A 16,584-nucleotide genomic window follows, 5' to 3' on the forward strand; every position below is an offset into this window, starting at 1 on the left:
GGGATAATCCTGATCAGGATTCTTCCGGCATAGAGCCCCGACGACGGAACTCTATGCCGGAAGACAATAACGCAGGCGTGAAAGAGCCCTTAGTCGTTTTGACTGATCAGGCAAAAGAGAAAACCGTAGCATGCTACGGTTTTATCTCTGGTGAAAAAAAATTTAAGACTTGCTTGAATGCCGGATCTGGCATTTTTTCCCATAGGAATGTATTAGTGCATTCAAAATACCGGAATGCCGGATCCGCCCTTTCGGTCTGCGCATGCGCAGACTGAAAAAAAGGTGAAAAAAATAAAAGCCGGATGCGTTTTGCCGGATGACACCGGAAAGACGGATCCGGCATTTCAATGCATTTGTTCGACTGATAAGGATCCTGATCAGTCTTACTAATGCCATCAGTTGGCATACGTTTTGCCTGATCCGGCAGGCAGTTCCGGCTCTCTCTGCCGCAAGTGTGAAAGTACCCTTAGGCTACTTCCACACTGGCGTTTTGGCTTTCCGTTTGTGAGATCCGTTCAGGGCTCTCACAAGCGGTCCAAAACGGATCGGTTTTGCCCTAATGCATTCTGAATGGAAAAGGATCCGCTCAGAATGCATCAGTTTGCCTCCGTTCCGTACTGCTTGCAGTGTTTTGGTGTCTGTCTTACGAAACTGAGCCAAATGGATCCGTTCTGACACACAATGTAAGTCAATGGGGACGGATCCGTTTTCTATGACACAACCTGGCACAATAGAAAACTGATCCGTCCCCCATTGTCTTTCAATGGTGTTCAAGACGGATCCGTCCTGGCTATGTTAAAGATAATACAAATGGATCTATTCTGAACGGATGAAGACAGTTGTATTATCTAAACGGATCCGTCTGTGCAGATCCATGACGGATCCGCACCAAATGAGAGTGTGAAAGTAGCCTTAGGCCTCCTGCACACGAACGTATTTTTTTGCGGTCCGCAAAAACGGGTCCCGTTTTTCCGTGATCCGTGACCGTTTTTTCGTCCGTGGGCCTTCCTTGATTTTTGGAGGATCCACGGACATGAAAAAAAAGTCGTTTTGGTGTCCGCCTGGCCGTGCGGAGCCAAACGGATCCATCCTGAATTACAATGCAAGTCAATGGGGACGGATCCGTTTGACGTTGACACAATATGGTGCAATTTCAAACGGATCCGTCCCCCATTGACTTTCAATGTAAAGTCAGGAGTTAATATACCATCGGATCGGAGTTTTCTCCAATCCGATGGTGTATTTTAACTTGAAGCGTCCCCATCACCATGGGAACGCCTCTATGTTAGAATATACCGTCGGATTTGAGTTACATCGTGAAACTCAAATCCGACAGTATATTCTAACAGAGGCGTTCGCATGGTGATGGGGACGCTTCAGGTTAGAAGATACTAAAAGAACTGTGTACATGACTGCCCCCTGCTGCCTGGCAGGTGCTGCCAGGCAGCAGGGGGCAGCCCCCCCCCCCTGTAGTTAACACATTAGTGGCCAGTGGGCCCCCCCCCCCTGTAGTTTACACATTGGTGGCCAGTGCGGCCGCCCCCCCCCCCTCCCCTGTAGTTAACTCGTTGGTGGCCAGTGGGCCCCCCTCCCTCCCCTGTAGTTAACTCGTTGGTGGCCAGTGGGCCCCCCTCCCTCCCCTGTAGTTAACTCGTTGGTGGCCATTATACTTACCTGCGAGCTGCGATCTCTGCGTCCGGCCGGGAGCTCCTCCTACTGGTAAGTGACAGGTCCGGCCGAGAGCTCCTCCTACTGGTAAGTGACATGACCTGTCACTTACCAGTAGGAGGAGCTCTCGGCCGGACCTGTCACTTACCAGTAGGAGGAGCTCCCGGCCGGACGCAGAGATCGCAGCTCGCAGGTAAGTATAATGGTTCTACAAATTGCTAAGTAACCATGGCAACCGGGACTGCAGTAGCGTCCTGGTTGCCATGGTTACCGATCGGAGCCCCAGCGATTAAACTGGGACTCCGATCGGTACACTCCGCTGCCACCAATGATAGGGGGGGAGATTTTAATTAGGAGGGGGAGGGAGGGGAGAAGGCCCACTGGCCACCAACGAGTTAACTACAGGGGAGGGAGGGGGGCCCACTGGCCACCAACGAGTTAACTACAGGGGAGGGGGGGGGGCGGCCGCACTGGCCACCAATGTGTTAACTACAGGGGGGGCCCACTGGCCACTAATGTGTTAACTACAAGGGAGGGAGGGGGGCCGGCCGCACTGGCCACCAATGTGTTAACTGCAGGGGGGGGGCCCACTGGCCACCAATGTGTTAACTACAGGGGGGGGGCCCACTGGCCACTAATGTGTTAACTACAGGGGGGGGCTGCCCCCTGCTGCCCGGCAGCACCTGCCAGGCAGCAGGGGGCAGTCATGTACACAGTTCTGTTAGTATATTCTAACCTGACGCGTCCCCATCACCATGGGAACGCCTCTGTGTTAGAATATACTGTCGGATGTGAGTTTTCACGAAGTGAAAACTCAGCTATGAAAAAGCTTTTATGCAGACGGATCTTCGGATCCGTCTGTAAAAAGTAACCTACGGTCACGGACACGGATGCCAATCTTGTGTGCATCCGTGTTCTTTTACGGACCCATTGACTTGAATGGGTCCGTGAACCGTTGGCCGTGAAAAAAATAGGACAGGTCATATTTTTTTCACGGCCAGGAAACACGGATCACGGATGCGGCTGCAAAACGGTGCATTTTCTGTTTTTTCCACGGACCCATTGAAAGTCAATGGGTCCGCGAAAAAAAACGGAAAACGGCACAACGGCCACGGGTGCACACAACGGTCGTGTGCAGGAGGCCTTATTCTGGCATTTTTACAGCCTGAGGAAAAACAGCAGTGCAAATTCATGTGTATTGACCTTAAGGCCAATGTCAAACCGCGTCTGTGAAATACAGCAGTATTTCCCAGACTGAACGCTGCTCCTGTGACATGGGCCTACGGTATTATAATGCTGTATGTTGTGGCCCGACCTCAGCTGTACTGAATTGTACTAACAAAATGCCGGCAGTACAATCCAGTACAGCCCTGGTCGGGCCACAACATACAGCATTATAATACCGTGAGTTTGTGTCACAGGAGCAACATTCAGTCTGGGAAATAGCGCTGAGCTTGTTTGTCGGCTGATCCCTACCCTGTTTACACTGGTGAAGGATTCGGCACCAGCCTTCTCACGAATATTCATTCACCCGTGTAATAGGGTTTACTCATAGGACTGCAGCAGATTTAAACATTTGCAGCTTGAGGGCTCATGCCCACGAGCATAATGGCTTAGTTCCTGCAAATAGCGGTCCGCTGTATACCGGCACTGGCCATGTGCTTTTTCGTTTGCGGACCCATTGACTTGAATGGGTCCGCGATCCACCAGATATACGACCTAAGATAGGACTTCATCTATCTTTTGCAGACTAGAGGCACGTATCGGAAGCCCACAGAAGCACTACGAAGCGATTCTGTGGGCTTCCTGGTCCGTGCCTCCGCACCGCAAAAAGATAGAACACGTTCTATCTTTGACTGTATCCTGCAGATCACGGAACCATTCAAGTCAATGGGTCCGCATCTGCAAACAAAGAGCACACAGCCAGTGCCCGTGCATTGTGGACTGCTATTTGCGGTCCACAGCACGGGCACTGAGCCATCACGCTCGTGGGCCTGAGCCCTGACTGGAATTCTCCGTGGATTTGTGGTTTAAACCCCATTCCCTACATTGTGCAGTACTCTATATACAATTATGGTGGGAATTACAATACAGTGCAATGTAGTATGAAAATACTGCATCAAAATCCCTTCCAGAGTGGATTCTAGGCATGCTGCAGACTTTCAAATCCAAGTCTGGTGTGTATCTTTTTCTGGAAGATTTTGCGTCCGCAGCATCCGGATGTAATACACGTGAACGCTGCGAGTTCTTAACCCTGGTGAATCCTTGGGCTTACTGATTTTCAGCTGACAACTCTGGCTAATCCCTACAGCTGATGTTAAGAACTGAGGCTTTAGCCAATGTATTCCTGTCAGGGACACATCGGAGCCCTTTTGCACCACCGTCAAGGTACTTCAGCGTGGCATGGGTTCCTACCATTAGACTACCTACGGAGTGTGAACACGGTCTGAGAGGTTCTAAGATACAACTTACAGCCAAGCTCCCACATATCTAAACATATCAAGAAAAATAACTAAAATAAAGTGGCCTAAATGGGAGGAAATGCTCAAAAACCCCAAACACTGTGGCGTGTTTATAACCGGGGGAGCAATTCCTCCTCATGTGGTCCGTTGCTAACGGCGATCCCCAGCAACAAATGCGTACAATGGAGGATGTCGGCAGCGGACCACATGCACCACAATGGCATCCTACACAAGATGGGATAATGTGTGGATGCAAATATAAAAATACATAAATCACTGCGAAGGGTGCACCACAATGATAGGCAACGGACAACACTGGCCAATCCCTCAAGCTGATGTTAAGAACTGAGACTTTAGCCAATGTATTCCTGTCAGGAATTGGACACATCGGAGCCCCTGTGCACCACCGTCAAGGTATCTCAGCGTGGCTTGCAGCCCTATCCCCTCTCCCACTACCTGAGTGATCTCACTATGGAGGTATGTGGGAGCTTGGCTGTAAGTTGTATCTTAGCACCTCTCAGACCGTGTTCACACTCCGTAGGTAGTCTAGTGGCAGGAACCCGTGCCACGCTGAGGTACCTTGACGGTGGTGCAAAAGGGCTCCAATGTGTTTCTGACAGGAATACATTGGCTAAAGTCTCAGTTCTTAACATCAGCTTGAGGGATTAGCCAGAGTTGTCCGTTGCATATCATTGTGGTGCACCCTTCGCAGTGATTTATGTATTTTTATATTTGCATCCACACATTATCCCATCTTGTGTAGGATGCCATTGTGGTGCATGTGGTCCGCTGCCGACTTCCTCCATTGTATGCATTTGTTGCTGGGGATTGCCGTTAGCAACGGACCACATGAGGAGGAATTGCTCCCCCGGTTATAAACACGCCACAGTGTTTGGGGTTTTTAGGCATTTCCTCCCATTTAGGCCACTTTATTTCAGATATTTTTCTTACTGATTTTCAGTTGCAGAACTTTCTGAACATCTTAGAAAATGAGAAGTAAAATTTCCTCCTCTCCATTCACGCGTGCACCTAGAAAATGATGGAGAGATAAAAGTCCTTTTCCAGCACCTCACCTTCGCCCAGAGGTCACCGTGTTTCTTGTAATCCATAAATCACTGGTCGTGCTGTGCTAATCATGTGCAGATCATTTTCAGAATATTACTCTGTGGCTTGAAATCTAATCTGTCTGGCTCTATGAGGCATTCGATTGTAAAGTGTGGCTAATGGAGGGTTTAATTCCTCTTGGTACAAAGCACTCGCAGGGAATCCTCTGGGGTCCCTGAGATGGAGAGCAAACATCCTGCACTTCCAAGAACCAGGCCAGCCTGCCATTCTTATCTGACATACTATTCTACATGGCTGTGGCCGTAGGATGTACACTAGGGTGTACTATAGGATGTAACATAGGATGGACCATAGGGTGTACTATAGGATGTAACATAGGGTGTACTATAGGATGTAACATAGGGTGTACTATAGGATGTAACATAGGATGTAACATAGGGTGTACTATAGGATGTAACATAGGGTGTACTATAGGATGTAACATAGGGTGTACTATAGGATGTAACATAGGATGGACCATAGGGTGTACTATAGGATGTAACATAGGATGGACCATAGGGTGTACTATAGGAAGTAACATAGGATGGACCATAGGGTGTACTATAGGATGTAACATAGGGTGTACTATAGGATGTAACATAGGATGGACCTTTGGATGGACCATAGGATGAACCATAGGGTGTACTATAGGATGTAACATAGGGTGTACTATAGGATGTAACATAGGGTGTACTATAGGATGTAACATAGGATGGACCATAGGGTGTACTATAGGAAGTAACATAGGATGGACCATAGGGTGTACTATAGGATGTAACATAGGGTGTACTATAGGATGTAACATAGGATGGACCATAGGATGTAACATAGGGTGTACTATAGGATGTAACATAGGATGGACCATAGGGTGTACTATAGGAAGTAACATAGGATGGACCATAGGGTGTACTATAGGATGTAACATAGGATGGACCTTTGGATGGACCATAGGATGAACCATAGGGTGTACTATAGGATGTAACATAGGGTGTACTATAGGATGTAACATAGGGTGTACTATAGGATGTAACATAGGATGGACCATAGGATGTACTATAGGAAGTAACATAGGGTGTACTATAGGATGTAACATAGGATGGACCATAGGGTGTACTATAGGAAGTAACATAGGATGGACCATAGGGTGTACTATAGGATGTAACATAGGATGGACCTTTGGATGGACCATAGGATGAACCATAGGGTGTTCTATAGGATGTAACATAGGGTGTACTATAGGATGTAACATAGGGTGTACTATAGGATGTAACATAGGGTGTACTATAGGATGTAACATAGGGTGTACTATAGGATGGACCATAGGGTGTACTATAGGATGTAACATAGGGTGTACTATAGGATGGACCATAGGGTGTACTATAGGATGTAACATAGGATGGACCATAGGGTGTACTATAGGATGTAACATAGGGTGTACTATAGGATGTAACATAGGGTGTACTATAGGATGTAACATAGGATGGACCATAGGGTGTACTATAGGATGTAACATAGGGTGTACTATAGGATGTAACATAGGATGGACCATAGGGTGTACTATAGGATGTAACATAGGATGGACCATAGGGTGTACTATAGGATGTAACATATGATGGACCATAGGGTGTACTATAGGAAGTAACATAGGATGGACCTTTGGATGGACCATAGGGTGTAACATAGGATGCACCATAGGGTGTACTATCGGATGGACCATAGAATGAACCTTTGGATGGACCATACAATGGACCATAGGGTGTAACATAGGTTGTAACATAGGTTGTAACATATGATGCACCATAGGGTGTAACATAGGATGTACCATAGGATGTAACATAGGGTATACCACTGGGTGTATCATAGGGTGTACTGTAGGATGTATCATAGGGTGTACCATAGGGTGTACTATAACATGGGATGGACCACAGGATGTACCCAGGGGCGTAACTACCATAGCGGCAGACCATGCAACTGCTATGGGGCCCAGGGCAAGAGGGGGCCCAGTCTTAGTTGGGATTATCTCCTCTTCTACTGGAGGTGAAAATTTGGTCAGGACTCTACTCTCTAAAGGAACAACTTTTAGCAAATGAGGCCGTGGCAAAATGGCCCAATGGTCATTGAAAAGGGTTTAGGCAGAAACCTTCTGTCCTGTGTGGGGGGCCTGGTTTGATTATTGCTATGGGACCCTTACTTCTCTATGTACGCCACTGGATGTACCATAGGGTTTACTATAGTATGTACCATAGGATGTACCACAGGGTGTATCATAGGATGTACCACAGGGTGTACCATAGGATGTACCACAGGGTGTACCATAGGATGTACCATAGGATGTACCACAGGGTGTACCATAGGATGTACCACAGGGTGTACCATAGGATGTACCACAGGGTGTACCATAGGATGTATCATAGGATGTACCACAGGGTGTACCATGGGATGTACCATGGGATGTACCACAGGGTGTACCATAGGATGTACCACAGGGTGTACCATAGGATGTACCATAGGATGTACCACAGGGTGTACCATAGGATGTACCATAGGATGTACCACAGGGTGTACCATAGGATGTATCATAGGATGTACCACAGGGTGTACCATAGGATGTATCATAGGATGTACCACAGGGTGTACCATGGGATGTACCATAGGATGTACCACAGGGTGTACCATGGGATGTACCATAGGATGTACCACAGGGTGTACCACAGGATGTACCATAGGATGTACCACAGGGTGTACCATGGGATGTACCATGGGATGTACCATAGGATGTACCATAGGATGTACCATTATTATTTATTAAAGCGCTGGTCATTCCCTGGCGCTGTAAATATGATCTCTGCAGAACCAGTAACCAGAGAGGAACACTTTTTTCATAGTTGGTACAAAGTTAGACAGAAGTGTCTATACATTCACTGGATTTATCATCCAGCCACTGTGATAAACATAGCGCTGGTCTACACTTTAGTAAATCTGCCCCATTTTCTTCAGAAAAGAGGTTGTTAAAGTGGATTTACACTGCTCGATACTCGTTCCTGTGAGCGCTCGTTCCTGACAATCTGCCTGTGTAAATGTGCCGCCGATCACCCAATGAAGAAGCAAAACGCTCATCCATCGGGTGATCCTGTCGTTCACATAAATGATCGTATCTGGGCGGCAGATCGTGCTGTCTAAACATCTATCTGCAGCCCAGAAACAGTGCAGCTGTACGAGGACGAGCGATCACAATAGTGACCCCTTGTCCTCACACTGTGGAGGAGAATGCTTCCTTCCCAACCATGGGCTGCTCCTCGGCCTTTAGTATTGATAGGCCATCAGTATCTGGGCGGCGGTGGTCTGACACCCCGCACATCAGCAGGAGCAGTGCTGCATTAACCAGTCCTCAGGGTCCACCTGCCGGTCATGATTACACAGTGGATGGAGCTACTCTAAAAAAGCTGATCGGCGGGGGTATGGAGAGACCTCCACCAATTGGATATTGATGGCCTGTCCTGAGGATAGGCCTTTAGTAGTAAAATCCTGCACAACCCCTTTAAGAATGGAAAACTGAGAACAAGGGAGGGGGGGTTTATCAAAGGAAAGGCGGATTCTGATTGGTTGCTACGGACAACTAAGCCAGTTATCTTTACAACAGTTTCGCTAAATCTCCTTTATGGTTTTCTATATACTATTACTGCAGCACTATTAGGCTATATTCACCCGGCTGTATGTATTTTACTGTCCGCAAAATGTGGCCCAAAATAGGCCATGTTCTATCTTTTGCAGAACGGACACCTTCTGTGTGCTTTCGGCATTCATATGTCGGTTCCGCAAAAGATGTCAATTTTTTTTGGCCAGAAAATGCAGTTCAAGACCCATTGAAGGCAATGCGTCTGCAACAAAAAAAAGGATGCAACATTTTGCGGATCCGCATTTTGCAGACTGCATAATACTTCCGGTCGTGTGAATTTAGCCTTACGTTGTATATTGGGCAGTAGCACTAATAGAAGAATTGCTGGTACAGAATGCAGACAGCACTGAGGAGGCGTCTGCAAGGACTTCTGTCCGGGAACTTAGACAGCAGCGTATAAACAATGAAGGCTCCTTGTAGACGTGTAGACCTCGTATCCAGCAGAAGGAGACACGAGTTACTACAGCGCAATGTGACCATAAATGGTTTGTTATAGGATGTGGGGGTTTATAGTTCTCTCCTCTGCCAAGTGCAGCTCAAGGGTTTCCAACATAGTCCAGACTGCTGCCTGCATTGCTGCCTCCGTATAGCATACCGCCGCCCAAGTGTCTCACAAGGACTTATCTCTTCTTTGTTTCACCTTTTTGTCTTTGCTTCTGAATTGCCTTTTCTTTTGGCACTGATCAATAGATCCACATGAATACATTTACTATACTGTACACTCAGTACATTCGTTTACGACGTCTGTGCCCAGAGGGTTGTGTGTTTAGGTGATTTTGTGCTAGTTTGTTAGTTGAAAACCCTTGAAGAACAATATATGATCCTTCACATAATGACTCTGAAGCACACAGTCACAGACGGGGGCCACGTGTGGAAAGCAGTACGTTTCTGTGTGGCACTCAGCAGGTGGGCAACACACAATGCACAGTGTGCCGCAAGACTGATAGAGATGGAAAGACGATTCAGAGTAAGGCCTCTTTCACACTACAGTATGTCGATTTCAGTGTTTTGCGTTCCGTTTTTCACAGATCAGTTTTTCCGTTTTTTTGTTTCCGTTTCGGTTCCGTTTTTCCGTTCCGTTTTTCCGTATGGCATATACAGTATACAGTAATTACATAGAGAAAATTGGGCTGGGCATAACATTTTCAATTGATGGTTCCGCAAAAAACGGAACGGATACGGAAGACATACGGATGCATTTCCGTATGTGTTCTGTTTTTTTTTTGCGGACCCATTGACTTTAATGGAGCCAAGGAACGTGATTTGCGGCCAAATATAGGACATGTTCTATCTTTCAACGGAACGGAAATACGGAAACGGAATGCATACGGAGTACATTCCGTTTTTTTTTTGCGGAACCATTGAAATGAATGGTTCCGTATACGGAACGCAAAAAAACGGCCCGCAAAACGGAAAAAAAAAAAAACGGTAGTGTGAAAGAGGCCTAATGGGGAGAGACACAGAACGAAAGCTGAAAGGGGGCGCAATATGGGGGCGTCAGTAATGTTTAGGTTAGGACTTCACGGTGATATATGGTACTCATCAGTGTCTTGTCTAAGCATCTTTGCAGATGGATGAGACCCAATGCATGTTCTACAAAAAGATGGAACCTATATTACCCTAAAGACTGAATGTTGTTGTGTTCTTCATTAGTGAATGCAGGTCTGGGAACAATCACGGTTGCACGCATGGATTTTGTTGCAGAGATTTCAGCGACCGAAAATCCGTTTCATGCTGCCATTCATTTGAATTGGGTCATTTTGGCGAGAAGCTCATGGATTTCTGAAAGCTTCATTCAAATGAATGGAACTGATTTTCAGTGGCAGAAATTTTCCTCAACAAATTCTGATGCTCTTAGGCTGTCTTCACACGCGGTGGATCTTGTAGAACTCTGTGACTGAAAATCAATTCCATTCATTTGAATGGGGCGGCAAGCGCGGTGAATGGAACTGATTTTCAAGGGCGACACTGGTCACGGCCAGGATCACTGAGCAGCGGTGATCCCATAGGAATGAATGTTGTGTTGGATTTCTTGTGACTGCTGCGGTGATCCCATTCATTTCTACGGGATCACCGCTACTCATCCATCCTGGCCGTGACAGGTGTTGCGCGCCCAGTGTAGCCCTTGCCTTAGAGATCTGAAATCTTGTATAGAGTATAGATGAATGGATTTGTCTCATCAAGCAGTGTTCTGCACCTGTGACGGGTCCCCAAAGCTGAGAACGCTCCCCCTGCAGCTTGATTGACAGAACTGAACATCTCGCCCGGCCCTGACAATTCCACACCTATGTTGCGGCTTCGGGTAGTGATGCAAGCGCAGAGGCTCTGCTTCCGCCACTGGAGCAGTGACTGTTCATGCGCCACTACCCAGAAGTGTAGTGGCGTATGCACAATTGGTGCACCATAGGTGGAAGCAGAGCCTCTGCCTTGCACCACTATCTGGTGCAGGCACCAGATAGCCCGGCCCTGTCAATCAAGCAGCACGGGAGTGGACAATAATCATGGCGGACATGATCTTTACTTGGATCCAGACAAGCTTCTAGTGCCTTCATCCCCCAGAACCCAAAGAGGTTTACTGAATCCATCCCAAATCTTTGAACACATTGCAGCGATATCATGCTATATATATTAGTGGTCTCCAACCTATGGCTTTCCCAATATTGCAGAACTACAACTCCCAGTATGTCCAAGCAATCTGTGTATAGCAGTGCCTGCTGAAAGTTGCAGTTGTAGGCTGGCTACTACTTTGCTGCAGGTAATCTGTCACACGTGAAGTACCCTGTATTGCATGCTCTGTCCCAAATTCACACGCATGCATGCAATGTAGTTGTAACTGCACCGCAACCATTACATGTGAAAATATCTTAAGGGTATGACCCGGTAGTGCAGCTGGTTGTATATGACCACGCCCACCGTCAGCAGCCAATGACTGCACAGTTTTGCGGGAAAAATTGTATGGCCATTGGTTGCTGTAGGTGGGTGTGGCATGGGTGTATACCGCCAGCCGCACTGTTGGGTTGTACCATTAGGGTGGTTTTACACATGGATTTCTGTAGAAAGAAGCCAGAAAAAACTGCCAGAAAACCTGCCGCCATGTCTGTAACCACCCATATAGTGTATATTCTTCTCCCTCTAGGACTTGCAGTCTGAGATTAACAGCATGCAGGTGGAGCTGGGCATGAAAGAGGCCACCATCAGAGCACTGAAAGCAGAGGTGGAGTCCCAGCGAAGGCGCCTGCAGGATATCTCAGGTAGTCTCATTATGCAGATGGGGTTTTCTTTGTTTCTCCTCTTCTGTCTCCTTCTTAAATAGCGGGTGTGCCCCTAACAGAATGGAAACGAGACACCAAATGTCTGGGGGACAGGGGCCACCTGTTGTGGTGAGTGTTTCTCCAGACTGGGAGCACGGTGCAGTGTGAGAAGGACAGATCTCTGCAGGGAAGCTCTGTCTTCTCAGCTCGGGTACAATAATCCCTATCACTTCATTGTATTGTCTTTCCGGATACAAAAGCTTCTTACCTTCTTACATTTTTTGTAGATAAAGGTGCACTGAAAATATACAGAATCAGAGGCTGTTTAGATGGAGCGATCTGCTGCCGTCAAATAATGATTTAGTTGACTGCATGAGCAACCCTATTACCCGATGAACTTCATCAGGTAATCGGCGGCACCTTTATACAGACAGATTATCACTACCAGTGTTCCTACTAGTAAGCAGATTAAAAGGGCCTTAGATGGGTTGTGTAAGAATAGGGCGGGTTTTGGCATCCCCTCCCCCTCCCCCATTCTGCCAGACCTGCGAAGGGAAGATAACTTACCGTACCTGCTTCCTAGCACCGTCTCCTGCTGCTTCTTCTCCTGGCCTGTGGTGATCCTCTGGGCTTCATCCATGTCAACATCCAGTATGACCTCGCTGCAGCTGTGTCCAGCTCCCCTTGCGACATGTGACCATTTGTCATGACACAAGGGGAGCCAGTTACCGCCGCAGCCAGTGATTGACTACTGTGATGTCAAACTGGATATTGACATAAATGAAGCATCGCAGGCCAGGAGAAGAAGGAGCGGGGAGCCAGGGAGAAGGTAAGTCATCTTCCATTTGCAGGTCCAGCAGAATAGGGGATTTTGCCCCCCACTCCCATTCTTACACACTCCCTTTAAGCGATCACTTGTCCTCATACAGCGGCATTGTCTCTGGGCAGCAGGTTGTGCTGTTTTCACAGGATGATACCCAGAAACAGTGATTTAGTGTGATGCATGAAAGATCTGCAGCACCTTCACACAGCCCAATTATCTAGAATCAGACTGATAGATACTGATAGATCAGGTTCAGAGGATTCATTCTGAAGGTCGGGGTGAAGGGTTAGATCAGGGGATGCGATAGGCTAACCTAAAAACTGTGGATGTAATAGATTGCCCTAATTCCCTGGGGTAGGGCATTCCAGAGAACTGGTGCAGCTCGGGAGAAGTCTTGGAGCGAGAGGTTCGGATTACAGTGGATGTCTGTAGTAAGTCATTAGCTAAACAGAGAGCATGGGTAGGATGGTATTCAGAGATGAGGGAGGAGATGCAGGGGTACAGCACTGTGGAGGGCTTTGTGGGGGAGAATGCGCATTTTAAAATGAATTCTGTTATGTATGGGCAACCAGTGCAATGACTGGCAGGGCGGAGGCATCGGAGTAGTGGATAAGTTGAGTTCACACTTCAGTTATATGGTCATATATTTCCATCAGTTATTATGAGCCAAAACTAGGTGCGGGTCAAAAGCACAGAACAGGTGCAGATCTTTCCATTACACCTTATCTCTGTGGAGGCTTCACTACTGGTTTTGGCTCACAATAACTGATGGAAATAACTGAAGTCTGAAGTGTGCCTAAGGCCTCATGAACACGACCGTATTTTTTCACAGTCCGCAAAACGGTGTTCCGTTGTTCCGTGATCCGTTTCCGTTTTTTTTTTCGTGTGTCTTCCTTGATTTTTGGAGGATCACCAGACATGAAAAGTGAAAAAAAAATCTAAGTCAAGTTTGCCTTGAAAATGATAGGAAAAAAACGGACACAGATCACGGACGCGCATGACAATCTTGTGTGCCTCCGTGTTTTTTCACGGATCCATTGACTTGAATGGGTCCGCGAACCATTGTCCGTGAAAAAAATAGGACAGGTCATATTTTTTTCACGGACTGGAAACACGGATCGCGGACGCGGATGACAAACGGTGCATTTTCCGAGTTTTCAACGGACCCATTGAAAGTCAATGGGTCCGCAGAAAATCACGGAAAACGGAACAACGGACACGGAACCCAACAACGGTCGTGTGCATGAGGCCTTACACAGATAGACGAGCCTGGCTGCTGCGTTCAGGATAGATTGGAGAGGGGAGAATCTGGTGAGGGGGAGGCCAATCAGTAATGAGTTACAATAATTAAGGCGGGATGGATCAGGGCAACAATAAGAGTTTTTGTTGTTTCCACAGTAAGAAAGGGGCAGATTCTAGAGATGTTTTTGAGGTTCAGACGGCATGAGCGTACCGTAGTATGCCCCAGAAGTAATAATGCTTGCCTATGGTGTTGAGGACAACAATACATCTTAATCCTAAGAGGCCCTACGAACCAGCAATAAAACATTGCTGACAGCTAGGGCAGTCTTGTGTACCCCCTCAACCTGCAACGCATACCCCTTCGGGTACACATACGACAGGTTGCAAAACACTGGTCTAAATGTACCATAGTTCACGGAAATGTACTTTTATATTGATGGCCTATCCTCATGATAAGTCATTAATATCTGATTGGCTGGGGCCCGACTCCCGGCGCCCCCCCCTGATCACCTGTTCTGCAGTAGCAGTGACGTGAATGGGAGCAGCGCTGCAGTACCCAGCTCTAGCCACCACACAAGGCGAAGAGATGTGTCGTTTCGGCATCAACTTCCAATACAGGAGCTATTGCAGAACAGCTGACTGGCGGAAGTAAGAGGTGACGGACCCCTGCCAATCAGATACTGACAGCCTATAAGGATTTACTGATACGGATGATCTATCCTGAGGATAGGTCATCAGTAAAAAAATTCAAAAATCTCAGAAAACCACTTTTAACCTTTTAAGCGTCCATTCAGACGACCGCAAGTTTTTTGCGGTTGGCAAATTGCAGATACCGGAACGCACATGGCACATATCTGTTTTAGCAAACCTTGCATCCCCCACAATATAACAATTCTGGAGCTTTGTTTCTTAGGTCGTTCCTCTGTTATTCCTTCTAGAAATGTATGAATAAATTGACAACTAGGTGTTACCATGGGTATGTGGGTATGTGTTCCTAGAGTCTGATACTGTCCAGTCAGCGCTGGCAGTGTTGGGATACAAGCCTTTGACAAGGAGAATGGTCGCAACCAGTTGTCAATTTATGCATACATTTCTAGGCGGTATAGTAGAGGAACGACACAACATAGGGGGAGATTTATCAAACTGGTGTAAAGTAGAACTTAGTTGCCCATAGCAACCAATCAAAGGAGCTGTGAAAAATGAAAGGAGGAATCTGATTGGTTGTTATGGGTAACTAATCCAGTTCTACTTTACACCAGTTTGATAAATCTCCCCCATGGAGTTATAAGAAAAGATGGTTCAGAATTTTTACTAGAACAGACATGTCAGGAGGGGTAACAGATTCCCTTTAAAGTGGTTGTCGCGTGATGGATACGTGCGAACAGGTGGATAAGTGAAGCCAGGTGACGTTATGGCTAGAAATGGTTAAAAAAGCCTATTCTCCCAGTAGTAAACCAACAAGTAAGGATTCCGTAACGACAACCGTTAGAGTGTGTGGTTGTCAGGTGGCTGGGACATATGTGGAGGCTTCTGCTGTAACGTGACACCACACGGCTGAGTTACTGAACCCAGTAATAAAGGTGACGTGAGGGAACAGCAGCTTCAACGGATGTCTCACTAAGCTCTTGGGAAATTCCGCTATGAAAAATACACTTGGGCCCCTTTTACACGGGCGTGAGGTGAACGCATTGCACCCGCACTGAATCCGGACCCATTCACTTCAATGGGGCTGTGCAGATGAGCCGTGATTTTCACGCATCACTTGTGCGTTGCGTGAAAATTGCAGCATGTTCTATATTCTGCGTTTTTCACGCAACGCAGGCCCCATAGAAATGAATGGGGTTGCGTGAAAATCGCATCCGCAAGCAAGTGCGGATGTGGTGCAATTTTTCACGCATGGTTGCTAGGAGATGATGGGGATGAGCAACCCCGGACCCCATTAAAGTCTATTCACTGTATTATTTTCCCTTTATAAGGGAGTGCAGAATTATTAGGCAAATGAGTATTTTGACCACATCATCCTCTTTATGCATGTTGTCTTACTCCAAGCTGTATAGGCTCGAAAGCCTACTACCAATTAAGCATATTAGGTGATGTGCATCTCTGTAATGAGAAGGGGTGTGGTCTAATGACATCAACACCCTATATCAGGTGTGCATAATTATTAGGCAACTTCCTTTCCTTTGGCAAAATGGGTCAAAAGAAGGACTTGACAGGCTCAGAAAAGTCAAAAATAGTGAGATATCTTGCAGAGGGATGCAGCACTCTTAAAATTGCAAAGCTTTTGAAGCGTGATCATCGAACAATCAAGCGTTTCATTCAAAATAGTCAACAGGGTCGCAAGAAGCGTGTGGAAAA

At 46.9% G+C, this 16,584-nt stretch overlaps 1 protein-coding gene across 4 annotated transcripts in view; it reads left to right on the forward strand.

Moving 5' to 3' along the window:
• The window catches only part of LOC121001282 (myosin-9-like), a 95,851-nt gene that overhangs the window by 20,797 nt on the left and 58,470 nt on the right, over window positions 1-16,584 (forward strand). For all 4 annotated transcript variants that reach the window (XR_005779021.1, XM_040432277.1, XM_040432276.1 and 1 more), the window contains exon 5: window positions 12,047-12,161. Coding sequence is in view for 3 of the 4 variants with exons in the window: in XM_040432277.1 (XP_040288211.1) it covers window positions 12,047-12,161 (115 nt within the window). In the remaining variant the exon portion in view is untranslated. The remainder of the gene's footprint in view (window positions 1-12,046; window positions 12,162-16,584) is intronic.

Source organism: Bufo bufo, chromosome 5 (assembly GCF_905171765.1).
Source record: "Bufo bufo chromosome 5, aBufBuf1.1, whole genome shotgun sequence".
Classification (NCBI taxonomy): domain Eukaryota; kingdom Metazoa; phylum Chordata; class Amphibia; order Anura; family Bufonidae; genus Bufo; species Bufo bufo.